Source organism: Carlito syrichta, unplaced genomic scaffold (assembly GCF_000164805.1).
Source record: "Carlito syrichta isolate Samal-C Ts95f unplaced genomic scaffold, Tarsius_syrichta-2.0.1 Scaffold316251, whole genome shotgun sequence".
In the NCBI taxonomy this organism is placed as follows: Eukaryota; Metazoa; Chordata; class Mammalia; order Primates; family Tarsiidae; genus Carlito; species Carlito syrichta.
The window spans coordinates 233,635-258,818 of record NW_007260347.1 but is presented as its reverse complement, the minus strand read 5'-3'; the positions used below and the strand labels follow the sequence as shown (position 1 = coordinate 258,818).

The 25,184-nt window shown below is 44.4% G+C and overlaps 2 protein-coding genes across 2 annotated transcripts in view; one reads left to right on the top strand and one right to left on the bottom strand.

Moving 5' to 3' along the window:
- RAB22A (RAB22A, member RAS oncogene family) overlaps positions 1 to 8,489 on the bottom strand; it is a 52,782-nt gene extending 44,293 nt beyond the window's left edge. Inside the window, exons 1-2 of the mRNA XM_008073984.1 lie at positions 8,167 to 8,489; positions 7,104 to 7,183 (exon numbers count right to left, since the gene is read on the bottom strand). Of these exons, the coding sequence (XP_008072175.1) occupies positions 7,104 to 7,183; positions 8,167 to 8,202 (116 nt within the window). The 5' untranslated portion in view covers positions 8,203 to 8,489. The remainder of the gene's footprint in view (positions 1 to 7,103; positions 7,184 to 8,166) is intronic.
- A 191-nt stretch (positions 8,490 to 8,680) lies between these two features.
- The window catches only part of LOC103276575 (serine/threonine-protein phosphatase 4 regulatory subunit 1-like), a 79,642-nt gene continuing 63,138 nt past the window's right edge, over positions 8,681 to 25,184 (top strand). The window contains 1 exon segment of the mRNA XM_021706963.1: positions 8,681 to 8,801. Coding sequence (XP_021562638.1) covers positions 8,759 to 8,801 — 43 coding nt within the window. The 5' untranslated portion in view covers positions 8,681 to 8,758.

Genomic DNA, 25,184 nt, shown 5'->3' with positions numbered 1-25,184 from the left:
GGAGCAGCCACTGCACTCCAGTCTGGGCAACAGAGTGAGACTCCAATTCAAAAAAAAAAAGTTGACTCCTGACATAAGGAAAAAGAGGAACAGAGGATATTAGAGACTGGGAAGGGGAAAGAGAAGGGAGACACAGGGAGAGATTTGTTAAAGGATATAAAATTACAGCTAGATAGGAATAAGTTCTAGTGTTCTATATCACTGTAGGATGACTATAGCTAGCAATAATATATACTTCCAAACAACTAGAAGGAAGAAGATATTGAATGTTTCCAACACAAAGAAATGACAAGTGTTTGAGATGATGGATATGCTAATTACCTGATCTGATCACTATAAATTATATGTGTTGGAACATAACTACGTACCCACAAATATGTATAATTATTATGTGTCAATTAAAAATATAAAAATAAAAACCTTAGGCCAGATGCGGTGCCTCACGCCTGTAAACTCAGCACTTTGGGAGGTGAAGGTGAGAGGACTCTGAGCCAAGGCGTTCAAGACCAGCCTGAGCAACTTGGTGAGACCTTGTCTCCATGATAAATCAAGAAAATAGCTGGGTGTGGTACATGCCTATAGTCCCAGCTACTTGTAAGGCTAAGATGGAAGGATCACCTGAGCCCAGCAGGTCAAGGCTGTAGTAGCTGTGAGCGTGCCACTGCACTCCAGCATGGACAAAAGAATGAGACTCCAACTCAAATAAATAAATAAATAAAATTAAAAAAAAAAAACTGTAAGGATAACAAAAAAATAAATTTAGAATAGAAATAAAAAGCAATTTCTCTTTATTAAAAGACAAAGAAAGAGGAAAAAGGTTAGTCACAGAATGTAAAAAATATCTGCAATACATAAGAACCAACTGTTGACTAGTATCCAGAAGTTATGTATAATGTTTAAAAAAATAAGAAAGTGACTGACAACCCATAGAAAAGTGAACAAGTCTTAAACAAGTACTTTACAAAATTTAACATCCAAAAGGCCAATAAACATATGAAAAAGCGTTCAACAGCTTTAGTCATCAGGGATATAGAAAATAAAACCAGAATGACATACTTCTGTATACTCTCCAAAACAGCTAAAATCAAAGACACAGTAAACCAAGTGTTGTAGAGGATATGAAGCAGTTGGAGCTCCCATACACTGCTGGTAGGTGGAAATGGGAGCCATATTTCTGGAAGAGCTCTATAAAAGATGAAGAAGAGACATGTTCCCAGTAACCTAGCAATTCCACTGCCAGATTATACACACACACACACACACACACACACACACACACACACACCACACACATACATACACAATCTCTTCATATATAATCCATATATATATATACACCCACATAATCCATATATATACACACAGGTGTATCCCAATGAAATTCATAGTTATGGCACAAAAGACATGCACAACAATGTTCATACCACAATTATTTGTAACAGCCCCAAATGTCCAAACAAGAAACAAAATGTCCAAGAGTAGAATCCATAAATAATCTGTGGTATATTCAACCTTCAGGATACTTACTTTCATATACAGTGATGAAAACGAATGAACTATTATATAAAACAACATAGATGAAATTCACAATGTCTGAAAGAAGCAGACACAAAAAACACATATACTGCCTGATTCCATTTACATAAAGTTCAAAATCACAGTTAGAAGTTTATTAAAAAATAACAATTGCTAAGAAATAGCAAATGCTTACCAAATGGCACATACCATTCTAAGCAATTTTCATGTGTTTTAACTCAATTTTCAGAGCTCTACAAGTTCAATGCCACAGAGTACTCCCAAATGTACAAATGTAGTCACAAAGAGGTTAAACAGCAAGGCCACAGAGCAACCCACTGTGAGAGTTGGGAGGTGAAGGCATACAGCCTGGCTTGAGTGTCTATTCAAAACACTAGGGCACACTGACTCACAATGGTGGAATAATTTTTTTTTTTTGAGTTGGAGTCTCACTCCATAGCTCAGGCTAGGGTGCAGTGGCAAGATCACAGTCACCCCAGCATTGTCCTGCTGGACTCATGCCATCCTTCCGCCTCAGCCTTCCAAGTAGCCAGAACTACAGGTGCACGCTACTACGTCTGGTTAATTTTTTGATTTATTGTAGAGATGAGGTCTTGCCAAGTTGCCCAGGCTGGTCTTGAACTCGTGGGCTCAGGCAATCCCCTCACTTTGGCCTCCCAAAGTGCTGGGATTACAGGCTTGAGCCATTGCGCTGGGCCAATGGTGGAACTTTATGGGGGGAGGGGTGGCACAGGAGAGAGGGATCGAGACTGCCAGGACAGGTTAAACATCCCTTATCTGAAATGCTTGGGAACAAAGGTGTTTCAGATTTTGGATTTTTTCAGATTTTGGAATATTTGCAATCTATTGGTTGAGCATTCGAAATCTGAAAACCCAAAATCTGAAATACCCCAACGAGCATTTCCTGTGAGCATCAAGTCGGTGCGCAAAAAGTTTTAGAATCTGGAGCTTTGTGACTTAGGATATTCAACGTGTATACACATGTTATTAAAAAATTTGGAGGAAATACCAGGAAAAAAATAGCTGAATGTCATTGCAATAATAGGTCTCTAGGGAATGGGTCACAGTAGAACCAGAGGACTGTTATACTAAAATTATAAAGCCCTGTAACACTATTTCATGTTTTAAAAAGCATATACGCACTGATTTGATACAAATAATTTAAACTTCTATTTATTGAGTCCCAGTGTCCCTAGCACTTTGCTAAGCATTTTGATTGCCTAGTTCATGAAATTCTCCTAACAATATACAGCCGGTCCTATCATTACGCTTATTTTGCTTATAAAGAAACAGATCAAAAGTTAAACTGCCCAAGGTTAACTGGCTAGTAAGTGGCAGAGCTGAAGTCTAGTCGGACAGAGTCTATGTCTCACCCCGATGATGGAAGGCGGCCTAGAAGTCAGATAACAGCAATATGTAAGGAGGGAGATTTGGAGGTGACTTGGACAGGAGTGAGTCACTTACAATGGCTGAGGGGAGGGGATGGTAAGTTAGGAGAGGATTTTGAGAAGAATGCCCAAGTTGCTGGCTTGGGTACCTGAGGACAAGCTGGTCCCTTTTCTACTATGAGGGTCTATGAGGAGGGGAGCAGAGACTTCCATCTCTGAGAGTTCACAAACTCCATCATAAACACGTGGAAACTTTGGGTATCTGTGGGCCACTTGTAGGCCAGGCCCTGCGGTGAGTGGAATCTCCACATCTGGAGCTTAAGAGACAGCTGGATGCTCCTGAGCAAAACTCACCCACATGCAGATTAGTGACTGTCAGCCATTTTTATACCCAGCACACTTGGTAAGTTCTGGTGACTCCTGATTGAAACGAACTAGTGACCAGAGCTCACTACAATGGTAATTTTAATGGGAACTTGCCTTGTATCATGTTGGGGAGAGGAGTTCTCAGAATACTAGAGGAGGGAACAGAGGCATGTATAAGTCTGAAAAAAACCTCAGCTTTGAAAATTCCCGCTATGGGCGCCATCTGATTTACTGGACATAAACTAGGTCATTATGCAAGAGTAGACAAAATGCAATGGGAAAGAGTCAAAACTCTGGGAACTGGGCATATAAAGGGATAAGGAGACTGAAGGAGGCCGAAGTCAAGTACCTGTGGAGGTAAGATTAGCAAGGGGACATGGGGGGCAGGGGAGGCAAGAAGTCCGGGCAATTCATATCTGGGAGCTCCCAGTGCTTCCAACTGGCCCATCTGTTTACATTCTTGCCTGGCTTGGAGTCTGTAACTTTTAGAGGCTTTACTAGTGTACTTGAGTGTTGACACATGAACAGGAATTTGTGAAGGGGACAAGGAAGAGATAGGGCCTCCAGAGAGAACAGCATGTACGAAACATGAAGGTGTGGAAAGGGTATTGGTTGCTGCATGTTGCGGGGAGGTGAGCAAGGAGGGCACAAGAAGGCAGATGGGAGAGGGACTGGGTTCAACTTGGGAAAGGTCCCCTCAGCCATGGTCTCAACTGAGGGAATCAAACTTGTCTTTAGAGATCAAGTAGCAACAGTGAGGAGAACTGACTGGAAGTGGCAGAGCCGAGTGATGGGGCTGTTGGTTGTGAAACTGGCTTCACAGTTCTGGTGAGACAGGATAAAGGCTCAGCTGTGAAGATGGGAAAGAGGGCCTAGGTCCCACCTCTAGGGTGGAACAGACAAAAATGGATTTTGGGAGTGGCTGAGAGGGTAGAGAGGGATGTAATCAGAGCATGTGAAGACAGCACCACTGCAAACCACTAACATTCCCAGCATACTTTCTGTGCCCATTTTATGTACCTGGTCACAGAATTCTCCCATCAACCCTACAGGTAGGCAGGACTATGACTACCCTGACCTCAACAGAGTGGCTCAGTCACTTGCACAGATGATCTCCCAGCTAGCACATGGTCAAGCCCTAAGTTAAATCCCGGGCAGGCAGGGTCTTCAGGGCACATGCTCTTCCCCATGATGTGACACAGGGGACCATTAGGGAAGAACACGAATATAGAAGTGAGGCATTCAGGACTGGAGGAAGGACAGAGAACGAGTTTTGTGGGGACCTAGATTCCCATCAGGGGTTGTAGGTATAGGCCCAGGTCACACTGTGCAGTTGAAGACAAGCGATGGGGAGGGAGGTGAGCACTAATGGGGAGTGCAGGGAGCCAGGACACAGCTTGGGGAGGACTAATATTTATCAAATAAGCAGGAGGGAGGCTGGGAGCCAATAGTGAAGAAGCACGGTCTCAGAAGGAGGAGGGGTGCTGGGGAAGACAGAGGAATCTCATTCTAAGAAGTCAGGGATGCATCCTGCAGTCAGTGATGCCAACTCCTCCCCTCATGTCTGGGGCCCTGTGGCCTGGTCCCTGCTGCCTCATCAGCCTCCCTGGCCACCACTCCTCTTCCTGTTGAATGCTCCAACTACTCCTCCTCCGACCTGCCTACCCCCAACCCTTTGCCCCCGCATCACAGTCCCTGCTGCCCCCGATGCCAGTTGTAGTTCTTTTCTGCTCACCACCTCTCATCACCACCACCTAGTTCACTCCTTTTCAAAACCTTGTTTTCCTAAACTTCTAACTGAAGTCTGATCCACTCATCTTCCATTATTTAACAGTCAGTGTCAAGTGCTTCACACTCCACTGGTTTCTGCAGGAATCAGTGATCCCTGTAGACCCAGGCCAGGCCCTGCCACCTGCTTTCACAGCACTCCATATTTCTCCTTGTAGCACAGAGAAGGGTTGACTAAATCATTTCCCATACATTAGTTATCATGTACTTCCTCCTTGTAGGTAAGGCTTATGAGGGCAGGGCAAGAACTAAGTTCGTTTCAATCAGGAGTCAGCAAACTTGTTCTGAAAAGTGCCAAACAATAAATGTTTTGGGGTTTGTGAGCCACAGTGTCTTAGCTGCAATGATTGAACTCTGTCACTATGGCCTGAAAGCAGCAAAGACAACATGTACACAAATGGGTGTGACTGTTTCCTTCATTTATAAAAACAGGAGACCAGTCAAAGGGCCAGATGGTTGCTGACCACTAGTCTAAACACCAGCACCTGGTCCAGCAACTGCCACACGGCAGGCATTCTAAGAATAAATAAAACTACAAAAATAAGTCTTGGGCTATTAGATGGGAACGAGAATCAAGGGACGGTGGTTTTAGTGGCATAGTGGAGTGGTACTAAGAAGACAGGGTGGAGGAATGAGTCACAGTGAGGAAGTGGCAATTTCTCTTTCGGGAGTTCCATGATTTGAGCAGCAGGTCGGGAATGACACTGTTGCCAAGACTCTTGGTAAAGACAGTGGACTATAGGATTTGAAACCACAAGCATTGGTATATTGGGGGCCACTGGCAAACAGGAAACAGTGGCGGCTGTGGACAGGGCCACAGGCTTCACCAAGAGCCATGACACCTTAGCTTTCATTTTTCTTTCTCCTCATTTGACAGAACACTTCTAGTCAAGGAGATGTCTGGGTAACTTGTGGGTTCTGGGTTTTCAGCTCTGACTCAGTGTGAAATATGTCACTCATTGAATCATCAGCGCTGCTTGCTGTCACTTCCTATTCATTCACTTTCCCATGCAGGTAGTGACAGGCAGGCTCTGAGGAGGGTGTAGTCACATTTTAAACGTGGACATAACAAGTTCCTTCTTGAACTAAAGTGCTTTAATTACAGTAAGTTATTGGTGAATTTCATCCCCATGCCTTCAAATGTGTAGGAAACCCACGGAGCTTAAGTAGGCAGATAAAAATATTAGCACATAAACTGACAACAGGAGCTTATAATCTGTCAGGGGAAGATTTTATGGCAGTTTCTCTAGTGGGCTAAAAGATATTTCTCTATTCACAGAGAATGATCTGCATGGAACACAAAGGACAATTTTATACTGAATAATATAGAATTTATCTTTAAATGTTGGAAACCATTTGACTGGGGGCTTGACGATAAAAACAGAGCATAGCAGCTATTTAGTTTACTAGCCTACCATAGCATTAAAACGTAGAAAACACAACTTCTCCAGTAGAGAAAGTATCAGTATTGTGATGTTGAAATAATCTGAAAAGTTCTCTTACAGAGTCAAAAACTTATAGACAATCAACTTCACTTATCCAAAGAAGCAGAGAACTGAAAAAATCTTTACCTTTCAATATTAATTAATTCATTAATACCAGTACAGGAATGTGTAAGTAGAGTGCTGATCTTAATCCTACTATTTTTCATTTCATGAAATGACTAAGGCCATTTAAACATCTTTTAGTTGAAATACCAGGACCTGGTTTCATCTGCCTTCTTTCACAGTATAACTGCCGTTGATCTTTATAGACTGAAGCTTCTGTCTATACTAATAATACATAAAACTCTAATAATTCATATTTTCATTTTGAAGTTTTCATTCCCTACAAGTCTGAAGATAATTTTCCTAAAATACACGAATCCTCACTCTTACAAATCTTTCCCTCCAAGAGGAAATGGGAATCAACAACTCAGAATTCACTGCGTGTAAAACGACAGGGCCAATACCTGTAACACACGTTTTATTTGGAAGGACTTTCGATGAACTTTTAGATATATGTTAAATCAACTTAATCTCTTACCCTATTGTTGGGTTGATGTTCGGATCAAAACTGTCTTCCACAAACCGCCATACAATACTCGATTTACCAACACCTGTATCCTGAAAGAGAATGAGATGAGTGACTCAGAAAAAGTTTACCTGCTTGCAGACCCTGAAAACTACCTTGTGACACAAGTTCAGGATTTTAGAAAAACCACCTTAGAAGCGTAAATTTTATAAATTGAGGAACACAAAAGGGGTTTTCATAAAAATTCAGTGGAATAATCAGGAGATTATAACTGTATTAAAGGGGAGAGGTTTTCCAGTTTCTAAGACACATGGTAGGACTTTTTGAAAGACCCAAAGTTTCTGCTTCGTGTGAAGTGACAAGCCTGCTACTTTTCAGCATGTATTAGTGAACTCTGAACTCCTAAAGAACCTCTGAGTAATCCCCGATGAATCCTAGCCCCACCCGATTTGGGGAGCTAAGAAGCATCCTTTCCAATCTTTAAGGCAGACACTCAGGAAAGAACACCAACCTCAGAAAGAAGGCTCTGAAACGGCCAAGTTGCCCTGACAGCACAGGAAGCTGAAGCTTCCAACCAGTCCCTGGGGCTTCCTGACTGGAACATCCCTTTTGTCCACAGGAAGAGTTACGGTGCCAAGTGGTCCTTTGAGAAGTGGCAGGGGCATCCCACAAGTTCAAAACACCCACAGTCAGAAAGGAGGCCATTGCTGCTTGCAAAACCTCAAGACCTGGTCCTGGTTTTACTTGGGAAGGCTCGGCCACTTCCCAATTAGTAGATGAGTCGACTGGGAAGAAGCGACCTAGGACTTGCTTTGAACCCAGAGGCAGTGGAGAGGCAGGGAGGACTGTCTGCTCTTTGGGGGACGGGAGGAGTCCATAGGCTCCGGGGAGGGGAAAGGGCAGGGGCTCGCGACCTTCAGGACCGTCAGGAGGGCGCAGCCAGATGGGCGGGACGGCTCCGGGGCTCAGGGAGAGTCGGCGGCGCCTGAACGGGGGCGGGGAAAGGAGTGGGGCACACTGGGGGACTCCGGGGTTCCCGCCCGCGGCCCTCCCGGCCAGACCCGCCGCCACTCACCCCCAGCAGACACACTTTGAGCTCCCTCAGCGCCATGGCCCGGGAGCCAGGGGCGCGGGCCAGCCGCCGCCCTAAGTTGAGGAGGGAGAGGCCCGGCCCAGCACCAACATCCCCCGGCGCCGCCGCCGCCGCACGGCCCAGCCCCGGCTGCGGGGCGCGCAGAGGCGGCAGCTGCTCGTCCTCCGGCCTCCGGCCCGTCCCGTCAGCTGCCAGCCGCTTGGGGCCCACCTCAGCAGCCGGGACGCCGCCACAGCCTTCCGGGAGTCACCACCGCCGCCATCTTGGGACGCCGGCCGGGTCACCTGACCTCCCCGCCCACCTCGGCAGCCACCTTCGCTGCGAGGGCGGGGCCGGCCGGCGCGGGCCGGGGGCGGGGCCTGAGGCAAGCGACTCCGCTCCTGTCCGCAGGCCCCGCCCCCTCAGGCTCGTCCCAAGATGGCGGGGGAGGGGGGATGGGCTCCCGGGATGCCGGGGCGACGCCCCTCCCCCTTGCCCCATGACCTCCCGGGAGGTCGGGGGAACCCCTGTCCGCGCCGGACCGCTCTTGCGGCAGCCGCCTAGTAACTCTTTGTGTGTCTCTTGGTTTTCAGAGATGCCCCTGTACTTTGTGGACTTACAGGATGACTTAGACGATTGTAAGTAACAGTTGGGGCGCCCTCTCTCCTCTGGGACCTTCTCGGAGTTTGGGGTGCGCAGGGCAGGGAAACCACAACCCAGGCTCTCCACGTCGGGACCAGAACTGCAGGACCCCAAACTGCCTTGATCCACTGTGGTGGTCCCTCCACCGTGGGACTGAAGACTGGAGCTCTTCCCTGTGCGGGGAAGGATTTTTGTGGTTGTTGGAAAGTTTTTTACTTCTTGTCACTCACTTTCTTTTTTCCTCCTCCTCCTTCTCCAGCTGCCCGGGGAGGGGCGGAAGGGGTACTCCCAAGTCCCGGGGCTGTACGAGGACACGCCTCCTTGGAGATGGGTGACTTCCACCTCTGGGCCTCGCCCTTTTCCTGGGAATCTTGAGTGCTGGGAAGTTTCGGATGTTGGGTGCCGGAATTGTGGGACTTCTCAAGAGTCTTGATCATGAGCCCAGCTTCATCTCTTAGTCCAAGGAGGCCATTGGCCCCCGCGTTTATGGGGTGTGTCTCTTTAACTTGTCCCTTCCTACTCTCTTTTCTTTGGAATCGTTTTAAGTGATGGCTGGGAGAGATGTCTTCTTGGAAATCCAAGTTCGCATTGGTAGTGAATTAAGCATTTCCTCTCCATCTGCCACACTTCTTGAGCAGCTACTCGTTCTGGGGTAGGCCATGTGTCAGTGTCTATACCTGCAAGATGAATTAGAAACAGCCACCACTCTCAAGGAACTCACAGGCTCTGGGGGAGAGCACACTTGTAAACAGAAAATTACCTAACCTGGGATGCTTGCTGGTGAAGAAACCCTGTACCAGTCATCAAAACAGCTATCATTAATTGTGGTCTTAACTGTGATCCAGTCATATAGCATACAGCCCTTCCTCTTGTCTCTTCCACCTCTTAATAGAATTGGTGTTCACTGAAAACTTGCATAGACCAGGCAGTGTTAAACCCTTTATACACATTAACTCTTTTAGAGGGGGCAGTTTGCTTAAGGCAGCATGACACTTGAAGGGTCAAACAAGCTGATGGTTAAGAGCTTGGTTTCTGGAGTCAGGTGGCCAGGAGTGAAATCCTGTGCCACTATTTACTAGCATTGTGATCCTGGGCAAGTCACTGTACCACTCTAAGCCTCAGTAACCTCATCTGTAAAATGGGCATTATAGTGGTCCACCTCAAAAGACTTTTGTGAGAGTTAAATGAACAAAGGGTTTAGTACGAAGCCTTGTAGGTGATAAAACTCAGTAAATATTGGCTACTATTATTATTATTAATATGATTATTATTAACATTTATTTAATACTGTTAAGCCTGGTAGAGTGCAGACCCAGGTTTATGGAGCTGAAATGTTTCAGCCAATAGGCATCCTCAGATTGAATGAATGTACCATTTCTTCTTTTTTTTGAGTTGGAATCTCACTCCGTCACCCAGGCTGGAGTGAGACTCCACGCTCACGGCCACCCCAGCGTCGACCTGCTGGGCTCTGGCGATCCTTCCGCCTCAGCCTTCCAAGTAGTCAGAACTATAGGCACACGCTACCATGCCCGGCTAATTTTTTGATTTATTTCAGAGATGAGGTCTCACCATGTTGCCCAGACTGGTCTCAAAATCAGGCAACTATTTTGCCTCAACCTCCCAATGTGCTGGGATTACAGACTTGAGCCACCACACCTGGCCAGGAATGTACCATTTCTATTGATAATCAATATTGAGCTGCCATGAAAATGCCTTTATTCACAGATTTGATATTTGGTGTGACTGGAAAGCTGATTTCTAGCCGTTTCAGTTAGATAACTACACCAAAACTCAGTGGCTTAAACCAACAGCATTTGATGTCTCATAGTCCTGTGGGTTGACTGGACTGTGGGTTGACTTCTGCTTAATGTGGTCTCAGGTGGGAAAAAATGAAATGATGTTACTCCTGTGGGTGGCACAGGTTCTCCTTGTTTGCTGGGAGATTTGCCAGGACTGTTGGCCAGGGCTTCGGTTCTCCAGCCTTTTCACTTGGTGTCATTGGCCTTCTCAAAGTGTGATGCCACAGGGTGGTTGCATCTCTTTTGTAGCAGCTAGCTTCCTTCAGTGGGTTTTTTTTTTTTTGTTTGTATATATACAAAAGGTAAGTAAGATATTACATAGAAAAAATTTGCTTTTATTTTGGCCCTATTCAAATAAATATTAGGTGTTTGGGATGTGTAATAAAGGCTTAACTGCTCTTTAGCAGACAGTGGGAAAGTTGCCCCAATAAGGAAGGAAACTACCTTATGGCTCTCAACATAACCACACCATGGGTGGGACAACTCTGGGAATCTCCTGGGGCTTCCTCTTTGGTCAGAGGTGGGAGCTGTAGGGTGCTTTACCTTATGAGTTTATTGTGTAGTTGATCTAATAACTGTAATAGGACCTACCTCCCCCCTGCCAATTTATGCTACCCTGGGTCATACTCCTGCACCTCACCGTGGTAGTATTGGGAGGCATTCTCTGTGATTGACAGCAAGAGTCCTGAAGTCCTGTCACCTACATTTTGGCTCCCTCCTATCTGTAGCTGTGTTAGTTTAAGTGGCTCATATACCCATTCTGTACAACTTCCTTGTCTAGAAAATGGCATAAGAATAGGAGCTGCCTCATAGGACTGGTGTGAGAGGTAGATGAGATAGTACACATAAAACATTTTAGCCCAGTGCCTGGCAAAATTAGTATTAGATTCAATGGTTTTACCATCATCATCATTATTGCTGGGTTTTCACATAAGATCTTATGATTCATTGTTAACAGCTGCTACTCACTGAAGTTGGTGGGATTATTCCTATTTTACAAATGATAAAACTGGGAATCAGGTTGAGCAACTTATCTAGTGTGGCACAGTTCATGAATGGTAGAATTAATAAATACTGTTCCTTCTGACTCTTTTTATTCCACCATGCTGCTCGACCTCACAAATATTCTTAGCCCAGTGGCTGGGCACAGATATCGGTTAGGGTACTCCTGTGTCTGTTGTCCTCCTTGGGTATTTTTTTCCTAAATGACAGGATATCTCTCCTTTGGACTGTAGGTCTCTTTTGCCATCCTTTTTATAACCCAATGTCCTGCATGATCCAGTTGCTCAATTAATGTTGTTACTGTTAACGATAATGGATTACTGATTTACTTTGTGATTCTTGATTATGTTTGGTTAATTTTAAAAGGAAGCCATAATGAATGGATATCTTTTTTTAAGTCATTCAGAGTCTTCAGGCCATCATAGCACAGAAGGAATTTAATTTTAGAGAACTGGCTTGCTGAAGCAGTCTAAATTCTTTCTCTTGAGAGCAGAAAGTATGTGGGATGGGCTGGCCTGGCATATTGGTTGTCATGTTGAACTGCACATAGAAGGTGAAACTGTAATGAGTCTATGCCTAAGGATCTAAAGCAGGGGTCCTCAACCCCGGGACCAGTATCCAGTTCGTGGCCTGTTAGGAACCCGACCACAGAGCAGGAGGTGGCAGCGGTCAAGTGAAGTTCCATCTTCTGTCAGATCAGCAGTGGCATTAGGTTCTTATGGGAGTGGGTACCCTATTGTGAACTGCCTGTGGAAGGGATCTAGGTTGTGTGCGCCTTATGAGATTCTAATGCCTGATGACTTGAGGTGGAGCTGAGGTGGTGATGCTAGTGCTGGGGTGTGGCTGAAAGTACAGATTAACATTAGCAGTGAGGTTTGACTGCCCATTCTCCCCCACTTCCCCTGGTCTGTGGAAAAATTGTCTTCCATGAAACCAGTCCCTGATGCCAGAAAGGTTGTGGACTGCTGGGCTTGCTTATAGCATATGGAGGCTGGAGAGACGTTACTGTTGGTAAGGTTTGCTTGGCCAATTAGAATTCAAATGTATGCCACTGATGGATGAAAAGAAAAAAACTGAGAGTATTGCAGATATAAAGAGACCTATCAACAAAATATGGTATGTGGTCATATTTGGATTCCTTAGTTGAATAAACCAACTATAAAAGACATTATTGAGGCAGGAAAATTGAACTTGGACTGGGTATTAGATGATATTAAGAATGATTATTAATTTTGTCGAATGTGATAATGTCATCATGGTTTTGCTCAAAGGAAAAGGACCTCATTTAACAAATAAGCACTCATGGGTGAAGTGATTTGATGTGTGAAGTCTGCTTGCAGCTGCTTCAATAAACCATAAACAGTCAGGAGGAGAGATAGATGGGTAAATGGTAGAATGTTGATATTTGTTGAAACTAGTTGATGGGGACTATTCTATTTTTGCATATGTTTGAAAATTTCCAGAGTAAAAAGGTATAAAAAAGTGAAATGAAAGTGTCACATGTGACTGGGCGCGGTGGCTCATGCCTATAATCCCAGCACTTTGGGAGGCCGAGGTGAGAGGATTGCCTGAGCCCACCGGTTCGAGACCAGCCTGGGCAACTTGGTGAGACCTCATCTCTACAATAAATCAAAAAATTAGGCTGGGCTTGGTGACTCAGCCTGTAATCTCAGCACTTTGAGAGACTGAGGCAAGTGGATTGTCTGAGCCCATGGGTTTGAGACCAGCCCAGGCAACTTGGCAAGACCTCATCTCTACAATAAATCAAAAATTGGTCAGGTGTGGTAGCATGCACCTGTAGTTCCAGCTACTTGAAAGGCTGAGGAGGAAGGTTTGCCGGAGCCCAGCACGTCAACGCTGGGGTGGCTGTGAGTATTCCACCGCACTCCAGCCTGAGTGGAATAAGACTTCAACTCAAAAAAAAAAAAAAAATTAGCTGGGTTCGGTAGTGCACACCTGAGGTTCTAGCTACTTGGAAGGCTGAGGCAGAAGGATCGCCAGAGCCCAGCAGGTCAACGCTGTGGCGGCCGTGAGTATGCCACTGCACTCCAGCTTGGGCGACAGAGTGAAACTCCAATTAAAAAAAAAAGTGTCACATATGACAGACATCTGCAGGAAGGGTTGAAAGACTGGATTTCAATTATAAAGTTACTGCAAAGTTATTGTAAGATGCATTTAGCTTCAAAAGACTGACTCGTAAAATACATTAGTTTTGGGGGACAAATGTATTTCTTTTCAAATTTTTAGTTTTCAAGTGGTAGCTACAAAATAACTTGGAAGAGCGCATACAGGCATACTTCTATTTCTGAGAAAAACTAAGTGTCAACAAGTGATATCTGGACCTTTGGTGAAAATAGGATTGTCTAAACCAGTGGGATGTAGACAGACTCTTGGAATCTTAGTGCTGGAAGGAACAGTTTATGTTCAACCTTGAATGAAAGACATCTTCCAGGGCAAAAAGCATTCCATGTGCTTCCTTTATTCTACATTTGTACAAATGTTCTTTTCAAGGACTGCAACCAAGCTATGTCCCCTTGAAACAGAGAAATTAATTTAAGCCCTAAACCAAACCATTGAACTTTTTATCTGAACTATCATATTAAATTACATCAAAGATTGTCAGGTTTTTTTTTTTTTTTTTTGAGTTGGAGTCTCATTCTGTTGCCCAGGCTGGAGTGCAATGGCATGCTGAAAACCACTGCAGCCTCGACCTGCTGGGCTCAGGCGATCCTTCCACCTCAGCATTCCAAGTAGCTGGAACTACAGGTGTGCACCACCATACCCAGCTACATTCTTGGGGGGTTTATTGTAGGGCTGAGGTCTCGCCAAGTTACACAGGCGGGTCTTGAACCTCTGGACTCACACAGTCCTCTTGCCTTGGCCTCCCAAAGTGCTGCGATTACAGGAGTGAACCAACCTGCCCAGCATAAAGATTGTCAGTTTTTAAAATAAAAATCTCCCTGTCAAGTGAAATAATTTGAACCGAAATATTCGATTACTTGGGAAGTAGAACAAAACCCTGACATCAAACTATTCTCTAAATCAGAGATGGATTGTTTTTTCCTCTGTAACGGATCAGATAGTATTTTAAGGTTTTGCTGGCCAGATGATCTCTGACACAACCACTCAGCTCTGCTGTTGTAGCCTGAAAGCAACCATAAACAATACATAAATGAATGGGTGTGGCTATGTCCTAAGAAAACTTTATTTACAAATGCTAGTGGTGAGCTGAATTTGGCCCACAGGAGGTGGTTTGCTGACTCCTTCTCTAGGTCAACTTGATTTCATCCTGTTAGAGCCCCTAGTCTGTCGATTAGCTGAACCAGCCTGTTACAATTGTCTTTCCCACTAGGTTTAGCTAGAAGAACCGAGCTTTTGCTGGGATGACCTCTGCTTTGTTGAATAACTCTTGACAAGTTGCTCAAACTTCATGTCTCATTCTTCCTGTTGGTGTGTGAGGGGATAAAAACATGTACCTGTTTCCTCCCAGCAGGATGAAAATGGCAAGGAACAAAAGAGTCAGAATGGGGGAGGCAGAATCAGCTTTTTGTCCCTTCAGATCTCATAATGCTCTCTGCTTTTGTTGCTCTGTATTTTTCATTTCCTGTGTGGCAACAGATGATCACAAATTCCCAGAAATTGTCTCTGCTGAAAAAGAAGAGTTTTAAATGCTTTCGTCATCACAAAATAAGTACCTTTAAACAGATTTTGCAATAAAACCTAGGTAACGAAAGGGAACGTTGTTTTGACTTGCAAAATGCCAGCTGTCTTAACCCCAATGGGTAAAAAATAAAAGGCGAGGGCAAGTGGTTGTTTCCCACATCTGGAAAGTCATCAGGTCATGACTGGATGTTGCCCTAGCTTCCCCAGTGGACCAGCCTGCAGGAGGAGCTGGGGATAGAGGCATGGATGTGCCTTTGGCTCAGCTTCTGACATGCTTGCAGCCTAGAGGGAAGGCAGGCAGTGAAGATGACGCAGATATAGCATGTCCAGGGCCTTGTTAGAAGAGTGAACACAGAGCTGGGCACTAGGAAGACAGGGCAGAGAGTAGGACTGGGAGGCTTCTGAGGGAGGTGGCCCTTGAGGTGGGCCAGGCTGAGAAAGGCGATGTGCATTCTGGGCAGTGTGTAAAGGAGTCTGAGGAGGACCTGGTTTGCTTGAGACTGGGCAAGAAAGAAGGTTGGAGACTTGGGAACAGGGGTGTATGAGAGAGCAGGGAGGCGGGGAGAGACTGGATGATAGGATTGGGGCCAGCAATGAAGACTGGGGGCCAGCAGGGTTCAGGCTTAGTTTGGGAGGCAGCAGGGTCTCCCTAAGTGCTTTGCTCAAATTTATGTCTTAGGAGGGCAGTCCAGGCCGTGGTACAAAACTGCCGTTTATTTAGGACTAATGATGGACCAAGCTCTGTTCTGAGTGCTTATAGTACTGTATCTTAAGTACAAGAGCCAATGAGATGGTATTTTGACTCTGTTTTATTGCTGTGCAAGGCTCACACAGGGCACAGAAGGGCTAAGAAGTTGCCCAAAGTAACACAGCTAGCAAGTGGCGAGTCGGAGTGTAAACCAGGGAGTCCAGCTGCAAAATTTATCTTAACCACTGTACTTTGGAGTTCTAGTCATTTGCTAGTATATTCATTCATTCATTCATTCATTCATTTATGTGACTGCTGTTTATTATGAATCTTTTGGGTCTCAGACACTGTGTTAGGCCTTGTGGATACAGAGGTGAATAAAATGTACCTGGTTTCTGTTCTCATGAAGACTTAAGTCCTGTGGCAGAAACAGATGTTGAAGAGGTAAACGTGAACGGACGCAGTGATTTCAGTTATGGCAGGTGCTGTGAAGGCTGTGTGTTAGTGAGCAGGATCGAAAGTGCCTGACCAATGTGGCTGGATGGATGCAGGTGCTACTCACATCAAGTGGCCTAAGAAGGCTTTGCAGGAGCTCTGGGTCACTCCTGAGTTGAGATTTGAGTAACCAGATGGAGATAGTCATCTGAAAGCCAGAGGAAGCATCCTGGGGGTAGCGCTTCCCCATCAAGGACTAGTGGGCAGGCCTGTGTGTCTGGAGCTCAGTGAGAGCCACACACAGGAGGTGAGAGGAGGAGGTGGGGCCGTGCCACACAGGTAAGCCCTTCACAAGGTGAAGCGTTGGCTTTTTATTCAAGGCCAACGCTTGAATGGAAACTATGGGCATGGAAACTATGGGCGGATTTTAACCCAGGGGTACCTGAGCTGTGCTTTGAAGAAAGGACAGACTGCTGGAGAAACAAGCCTGGCTGGACACCTGGTTTGTTCTGGGTTCAGGCAAGGGGAGGTAGGTGAGAGAGCAGGAGCAGTGATGAGGGAAGAGTCAACTCGGACAGGTCCTGTGGGGAACCTTTCCCTCCATTTCCCTCCACGCAGGCTGGGCTAGGCGGCCCTTCTTTGTGTTCTCTGAGCCCTGTGTTGCCCTGGAGCAGCATTTAACAAGGCATGGCCAGATGTCTGTTTCTTGTTCATTAGAACCAGTTGGTCTTACCCCCTCTGGGTCACTGTGGTTTAGCATAATGAATGGACTGGGCAGCACAGGAGAAACACACTTTGGGCATGGAGTTGAGTGGGTGGAGTCAGTGTTTCTGTCTGGGACAGTTACTTCTTGAGGTGCTTACAGGAGATCCTAGTGGCATTGTCTAGGTCATCAAAAAGCCCCTTGTAGGGTTTGGGAGCACAGTTAGGACTGAAGAGGAGATGTGAGAGTCATTGGTGGAGGTGGTAACTGGAGCCATGGAAACAGCATGAGGGGATGTATTGATAAGCAGGTGAAGGGTGAGCTCCCCGGGCAACAGAAGCTTCTAGCATTGAGCCATGGAAATAAGAAACCAGAAGGCCCTTGAAGCCAAGGTTTGTTGGGGTGATCATTTATTTATGTCACTTGTTCCAGAAGGGTCAGGTAAGATGAGGACTAGAGATGGGTCATGGAGTTTGGCAGTTAGGACGTATTCAGTGACATCAATGAGAAATGGTTCAGCGCAGCTGAGGGGCAGAAGCCAGATTGAAATTAGTTGGGAAGACAGTGGAAGTTGAGGCAATGCAACCTGTAGTCCAATAGCTCAGGTCTTCATATGCTGAGCACCCACTGTATTCCAGGCACTGGCGAGGCATTGGGTACTTTGGGGAATGGTCACTGTTCTTGAGGCTCACAGCTTAGGAAGAGAAGGCATACCCTTTCAGGAAGCAGCAGCTGGAGGAGTTGGAGGGGGTTTTCTTTATGGATGGAAGATTCTAGAACACATTTGCACTGTTTATATCTCCTCTGAAAACCTTTTTTAAAAAAATGATTTGAATGACCCAACAATTGCCTGGTTTAAGAATCAGAAACTAGAATCTGCTCAGCTATCCATCATGAGTACAATGGATTATAAATTGTGGTACATTCAAACAGCGGAAAACTATGCATCTATAAGAGTGAATGGATTGCAGCTCTGCTCAGTAATATGGATGAATTACACCAACACCTGAAGGAAGCCAGATGCAGAAGTTTCTATTTATACAAAGTGTAAAACCAAGCGAAGCTACACTGGGCTGTTGGAAGGCAGGACAGTGACTGCTCTTGTAAGGGCCAGGAGGTGGACAGGAGCCCGAGGTCATTCTGGAGATGCTGGTAAAATTCTCCTGCTTGCTCTGAGTGCTGGTTGCACAGGTGTGCTCAGCTTGTGAAAATTCAGCAAATGGGACACCTATTATTTGTACATTTTTTGGTATATGTGTTGCATTTTACTTTTTAAAAAGTAGTGATTTAAAAAATCCAGACCAATGAGAGATATAACTTTGACTGAGGGTAAGAGTCAGTGAAAGGGACAGATGCAGAGAGAGAGGGGAGAGTGATGGCAGTGGATGGGCTAAGTAGGCCACAAATGGGATGCAGCATGTCTGGAGGACTTGCTTCTTTCTTTCTTTTATTTTTTGAGTTGGAGTCTCACTCTGTCACCCAGGCTGGAGTGCAGTAGCACGTTCATGGACACCGCAACCTTGACCTGGTGAGCTCAGGTGATCTTTCTGCCTTAACCTTCCAAATAGCTGGAATTACAGATAGGTGTTCACTACCACACCTGGCTAAATTTTTGGTGTATTGTCGAGATGCTATCTCGCCATCTTGCTCAGGCTGGTCTCAAACCTGTGGGCTCAGGCAATTCTTTTGCCTCCCAAAGAGCTGGGATTACAGGCATGAGCCACAGTGCCCAGCAGCTTGCTTCTTTCTAGAAGGAGGAAGGTGACCTTCCTAGCAGTTTGGCCAACGTAGTCAGTAGAGAAATGACTTTACTTTGGTCAGCATTGCTTGATTCTTTCAAATATTTTCAATTAGTAGGAAAATAGGGGATTCTTTTCCTACCACAGGCACCCCAAAGGTTAGAGGTTTCCTCCCTGCCACATGTACCCCAAAGGTTGTTCATTTTCTTCTGTAACTGTGTTTTCGTTTTGCATCTGCAAAAGTCTGACTAGAGAACTCACTGTACTTTAAGTAGTAGTTTCATTCATTGCTACCCTTACCTTCTCCAACTTTGTCCCCCAACTGGGCAAGGTGGCAGGAAAATGGAGATATCTAAGTGGAGCATATGAACTGCTCTGAACTGCAGGTTCTTTCTTATCAGGTAACCTGAGTAAATGTTTCCCATTGAACGTCAGTTTAAAAGTCAGAGTCATAAATAATGACAGATTTGGAAGCTATGATTAAAGCCACAAATCAAAGGGGAATTTCCATGTATGTGTGGTATAGAAAGGACAGCTACTCATGAATTAAGCTGGTCTATTCAACCAGCCCATAGCATGCTGCTAGTAAGAACCATCAGTAGCCCTCAAAGATTGGTAATCTAAAACATCATGCATTGGATAGATCTGCTTATATGAGAGCTGATACATTACATGGGTCTTGTGAGAGGATGACGTTTATATAGAGAAAGTTTGCCTGGGCAACTTGCCATTGACATTTTGTGTAGTCAACAAGGACTTGCTGTGTGTAGGGGTCAGTCCCCACCAAAAGCCAGTGAAGAACCAAGAATGTTCTTTATCTCTTAGATAGGTCAGGCTTGTCTGGCTGTTGGAAGGAGTCTCAATTTAGGAATCTGCATCAGTGCTTATAAACCTTTTAGTGAGATGATCAAACCACGTTAAATAACACACACTCGTAGGGGTGGTTTACTCTAGTCCCTGAGCCATGTAGGGCCCTTTTTTAGAGAGTTATTGTTCATCAAAGAGTAGCTAATGAGACCCTATAAAAATAAATTTTTATTTATACAAGTTCTATATTAATACCTTCTCCTTTTTTTTAATGTTCAAAGTTTGCAAATAAGGCTAAACTCCTTCTTGGCCACCACCAATCAATCTTGTAATATTTTGAGTTGGACATAGACGTAGTGGACCACGTCTATCTTGTTTCCCATCTGGTGTCCCCTAGTGCTATGACAGAGACAGCATATTGGATTGTGTGGATAATTGGTCTGGCCCAGGGTGGCATAGCTCACATAGAGTTATAGTGACAGGATGACATGTTGAATGGAGAGTCGTAAATATTGGGAATGCCTGGAGAGCGGATTCTTAATGAAAGTGCTTGCTGGGATGGACGTGCTCTAACGTTCCGCCTCCAGCTCCAGCCCTGCTCTTGCCTGGGCCAATAAAGGCATCTCATTGGGTATGTTTTATTGTGTTTATTTTCTCACCATTCCACTTAAAACCAATTAGACCATGGCTACTCAGCCAGGGCTTGATGGCCTCATGAGAAGTCTCCAGTGCCCCTGAACCACTTGAAGGTGGCAGACATTATACTTTCCTCTGCTCTGCTTGCCCCTTCACCTGGAATGTTCTTTTTCTCTCTCCCAGATCCTCTTTCTCTTCATGTATGGCAGAGTCCCACTCAGTCTTCAAGGCCCAACTCAAAGGTCACTTCTTTTTAGGGAAGCAGTCTCCCATCTCTTCCAAGCAGAGCCGGTTCTTCTGTTTGTTTGGACTTGAATCTCATGACTCTTCCCACTGTGGCATTGTGGGTTGTTGCGTACATGACGATCTGTGTTCTGCTGGGAGCTCTTGGAGTCCAGAGAGCCTGTCTTTTCATCCCTGAATCCTTAGTACTTTGGTGAATTAGTTTATTGTTGCCACCTAACATTAGCCATGAGGGGAGCGGGTGTGTTCAAGGTGTGTCTGGTGTCACCTTGCCTTCTGCTTTTGGGCTGGTCTTTTGATTCTTTTCTTGCTGCAAAATGACCTATAAGGTTCTTTTCTTTCTATATATTAGATTATATCCACTGTACTTCAACCTGTGGAGCACATTCACCTAACATTATACTTAAGAGATTAATTCATACTTCGCCTGCTCTGTGACAGTTTGGTGTCTCGTGAAAAGTACACAGGCAAGTACCCCAGGGTCCACAGTGTGTTTCACCTCAGCGTTCTCAACTGATTTATTTTATACCCCAACCTGTTTAAATGATAAAGAAACAGCATTCATTATTTTGGTAGATAATCCTTGAGTATCTAGTTAGCATAGAGGAGGGTAAGTCCTTTTTACTCAAGGTCGTAGGTTCCAGAAACAATGTTTTGCTGGTGGGCCTTTTAATCAGAGGAATTTTTTTTCTTAGTCACCTGGCATCAGGATCAATGGATAAGAAATCCTGTTATTCTTTGCAAAATGGGTAGGATGTCACTGAAGAGTGGGAGATGAGCTAAGGGTAGGCCAGACCTGTTCCCCTGAGCAGTTGTTCCTCAGGTAACAACACCTGACTAGGTTGTTCCGGGTCTCCTAGGGCATCTCTGGCAACTCTGGAGAAGATTTTGATCATCACAACTCAGGGAGGGGGCTCTCCTGGCACATAGTGGGTAGAGGCCAGGGATGCTGCTAAGACCTCCAGCACAGCCCCACAGCAAGGAGTGATCTGGCCCAGACGCCACTAGTGCTGGGGTCGAGAAATCCCTCTCTACTATTATTATATAGTTCATCAGTTGTTGACTTATTTACTTTGTTTTTAAAGACTTTATAACAAAGAAAGAAAAACATTAAACTATCATGGGAAAAGGTTATTAATCCCAGCCCCTGGTCATAGGCCTTTGCAATTGACATTGAAGCTCCTGCTGGTTGTTTTTGTTCACTTTGAGGAAAGGGAGTCCAATTGCAGCTTGCTTGTACATTTTAGTAAACCCAGGAACATTCAAGGAGTAGTTAAAAAAAATATACATCGTTCATAGGTAAATAGTAATAATCTTGTTAATTTGGACTCCAGTAGGATTTTACATTTTTTTTTTTTTTTTTGAGTTGGAGTCTCACTCTGTCGCCCAGGCTGGAGTGCAATGGCACGCTCATGGCCACCATAGCCTCGACCTGCTGGGCTCAGGTGATCCTTCCGCCTCAGCCTTCCAAGTAGCTGGAACCACAGGCGTGCGCAACCACCTGGCTAATTTTTGATTTATTGTAGAGATGAGATCTCGCCAAATTGCCCAGGCTAGTCTCGAACCCGTGGGCTCAGGCAGTCCTCTCACTTCAGCCTCACAAAGTGCTGGGATTATAGGCATAAGCCACCACACCCAGCCAGATTTTTAAATTTTGAAAGGGCCCAAGATGTTGATCATGCAAGGGAAAATGTTTACTTGTGTGAAAGGCATTATTCTTTACATTTGAATGTGATGTTGTTATTATTTATTTTATTTATTTTTTTTAAGTCAGAGTCTCACTTTGTCGCCAAGGCTAAGTGCAGTGTACTGATCATGGCTCACCACAGCCTCGACCTCCTGGGCTCAAGTGATCCTACTGTCTCAGCCTCTTGAGTTGCTGGGACTGTAGGCATGTGCCACCACGCCCAGCTAATTTTTTGATTTTTTTTGGTAGCGCCAAGGTCTTGCTATGTGGCCCAGGCTGGTCTCAAACTGCTGAGCTTAAGCAATCCTTTTACTTCAGCCTCCTAAAGTACTGGAATTACAGGTGTGACCCACCATGCCTGACTGAATGTGATATTATTAGTAGGAATATTTTTCTTGGATTGTGCCAATCCATTATTTTTCAGAAATCAGTCATTTGTGTACCACTTTTTAAACATTTTTAATAATCAATATACCACCTCTATTTTTCTCTATGTAAGAAAACTTATTTAAACACATTTTGAGAGACTTGTATCAGTTGGTCTAAATGATTAACCAAAATAATCAAAATATCATAAGACAGAAATAAAATAACATTATTTAATTCTAGATAGACACAGTGCCTGTAAAAGCTTCTGAATGTGAGACCTGCTTTGTATTAAAAGAAAGATCACCAGTTGTAGGGAAGTGGTCAAGACACAGTAGCACAAAAGGAAACTATCTTTGATTTAATTTGAAAATGAAGAAGGGAATGACTTTCCCACTGTGTGATTTAATGATATTTGGTGTACCTTCCATGTCTCACACTTGGGGATATACTGTCCCAAGCTGTCCCTACTCTGCACCAGGCGACCAGGCTATGCATTTGCAGCATGGCTGACGGGGCTCACAGCTGCAACCTGAGTGTATAGAACCCACTGGTGGGAGAACAGAGGCCAGTCTCTTTGGCTGTGATTGGCCACCAGCCGTCTATTAACGCAGAACTCTCCCAGTAAGAGCGGTCAGACAGCCTGGTTCTTTGTTCTTTATAGAACTAAAATTGTAATTCCATTTTTTGAAATAAAATGAAAGTCCCTGTTATTCAGACTTCTTACTATTTCAGATGAATTTTAAACAATTTTCTCTATCTGCCCCTCCTTACATATGTAAAATGAATTACCAATATTTAATTCTAGTATATTCATTATTAGGATGATTGAATACTTTTGATTAAGTCATGCCCAGTCTATTGAATGTTAGAATTCATTAATTTTATTTTAGCAATTGTGTTTTTGACCCGTTTTATCTTTTCTGAGACTGGGGTATCTCGTTCTTGCAAGCAGGAGAGTGAATTAATGAATGTCATTTGTTGCTTTGTCACTCACATGGTGAGTTCAGCTCCAAAGGGTTTTAGGCTAGGTGCTACATCTCAGGCTGTTTTTGTGAAAACTGCGTCTTTTCAGGGGCTGCTAGGCTCTCCTGAATTGAATCCTGGTCACCAAAGCTCAGGAGACTGATTTCTATAGAAGCCAACATTTAATAAGTGTTTTTGCTGTGTGCCAGGCAGTATGTGACATTCCCAGTGTTTAAAGGACCTCCAAGTCTAGCTGCACAGACAGAAGCCATCTACTTGGAGTTAATATTGTACCACTTGTGTAGTTCCATTTAATCTTGACTTATGTTATATTTTTAAATATGCAGTAACACCTCTGTTTATATTATAAATTCCCCAGTACCAGGTTTCAGTTTTTGCTTTAACGTATCATGCATGAATTTTTTAAATTAAGAGGAAAAATAGTTTTTAAAAATATTTACCATTTCTAATGTTCTTGATTCTTTTCCCAAATGGCATCTCATTCGACTTCAGCCTGCAGGACATCTTTCAGCATTTCTTGTAGCCACATTGATCGGCTGTCTTTACAAGGGTGTGTTAGAAACACATTTTTAGTTTAGTTTAGTTTTTAATCTGACAGTGTCAGATTCCTGAGGGATTTTTTCACTGGATATCAAGTTCTGAATTGATAGTTTTTTCTTTCGGTCTTCAAAGAAGTGGTTTCACTGTCTTCTGCCTCCACTGTTTCTGGTCAGAGGTCAGAGGTCATTCAGATCATTCATTACTCCATGTATGTAATATTTGTTTTCTCTGCTGCTTTCAAGATGATTGTGTTTTGTTATCAGCAGTTTGACTTTGATGTGTCTAGATTAGGTGGTCTGTGTACTCTCTCGGGGTTCACTGAACTTCTTAATTCCAGATACATCTTTCACCAAATTTGGGGAATTTTTGTTCATTATTTTGTCATCTTCATTCTTTGGTTAAGCCCACTTGGTGAATTTTTAGATTTCAGGTATTGTTTCAATTCTAGAATTTTATCTGATGCTTTAAAAAAAAAACAAAACTTTTAAAACAAAGTTTATTAGAGAAAGAAGAGAGAAAAGAAGGGTGATATGCCAGAGCTGGTATGGGTGAAAGAAACTACCTGGAGCCTTTTTATAGTTTATATGTCTTTGTTGAGATTCCTTATCTGTTCATCTATTGCTGGCATCTTTTCCTTTACATTCATAAATATTATTGTAGTAGTTGCTCTAAAATCCTTGTCTGTTATTCTAATGTTTGGGTCCTCTCACAGTCAGTCTGTTTTCATTCTTTTCTTTTTCAAATGAATTTTTTTTGAGTTGGCATCTCACTCTGTTACCCTAACTGGAGGGCACTGGCATGCTCACGACCACCTCAGCCTCAGCCTGCTGGGCTCAGGCAATCCTTCTGCTTCAGCCTTCCAAGTAGCTGGAACTACAGGTATGTACCACTATGCCTGGCTAATTTTTTGATTTATTATAGAGACGAGGTCTTGCCAGGTTGCCTAGCTGGTCTCCAACCCTTGGGCTGCTCAGACAATCCTCTCAGCTCCACCTCCCGAAGTGCTGGGATTACAAGAATGAACCACCAGCCAGGCTCGGTGGCTCAGCCTGTAATCCCGTGCCTTTGGGAGGCTGAGGTGAGT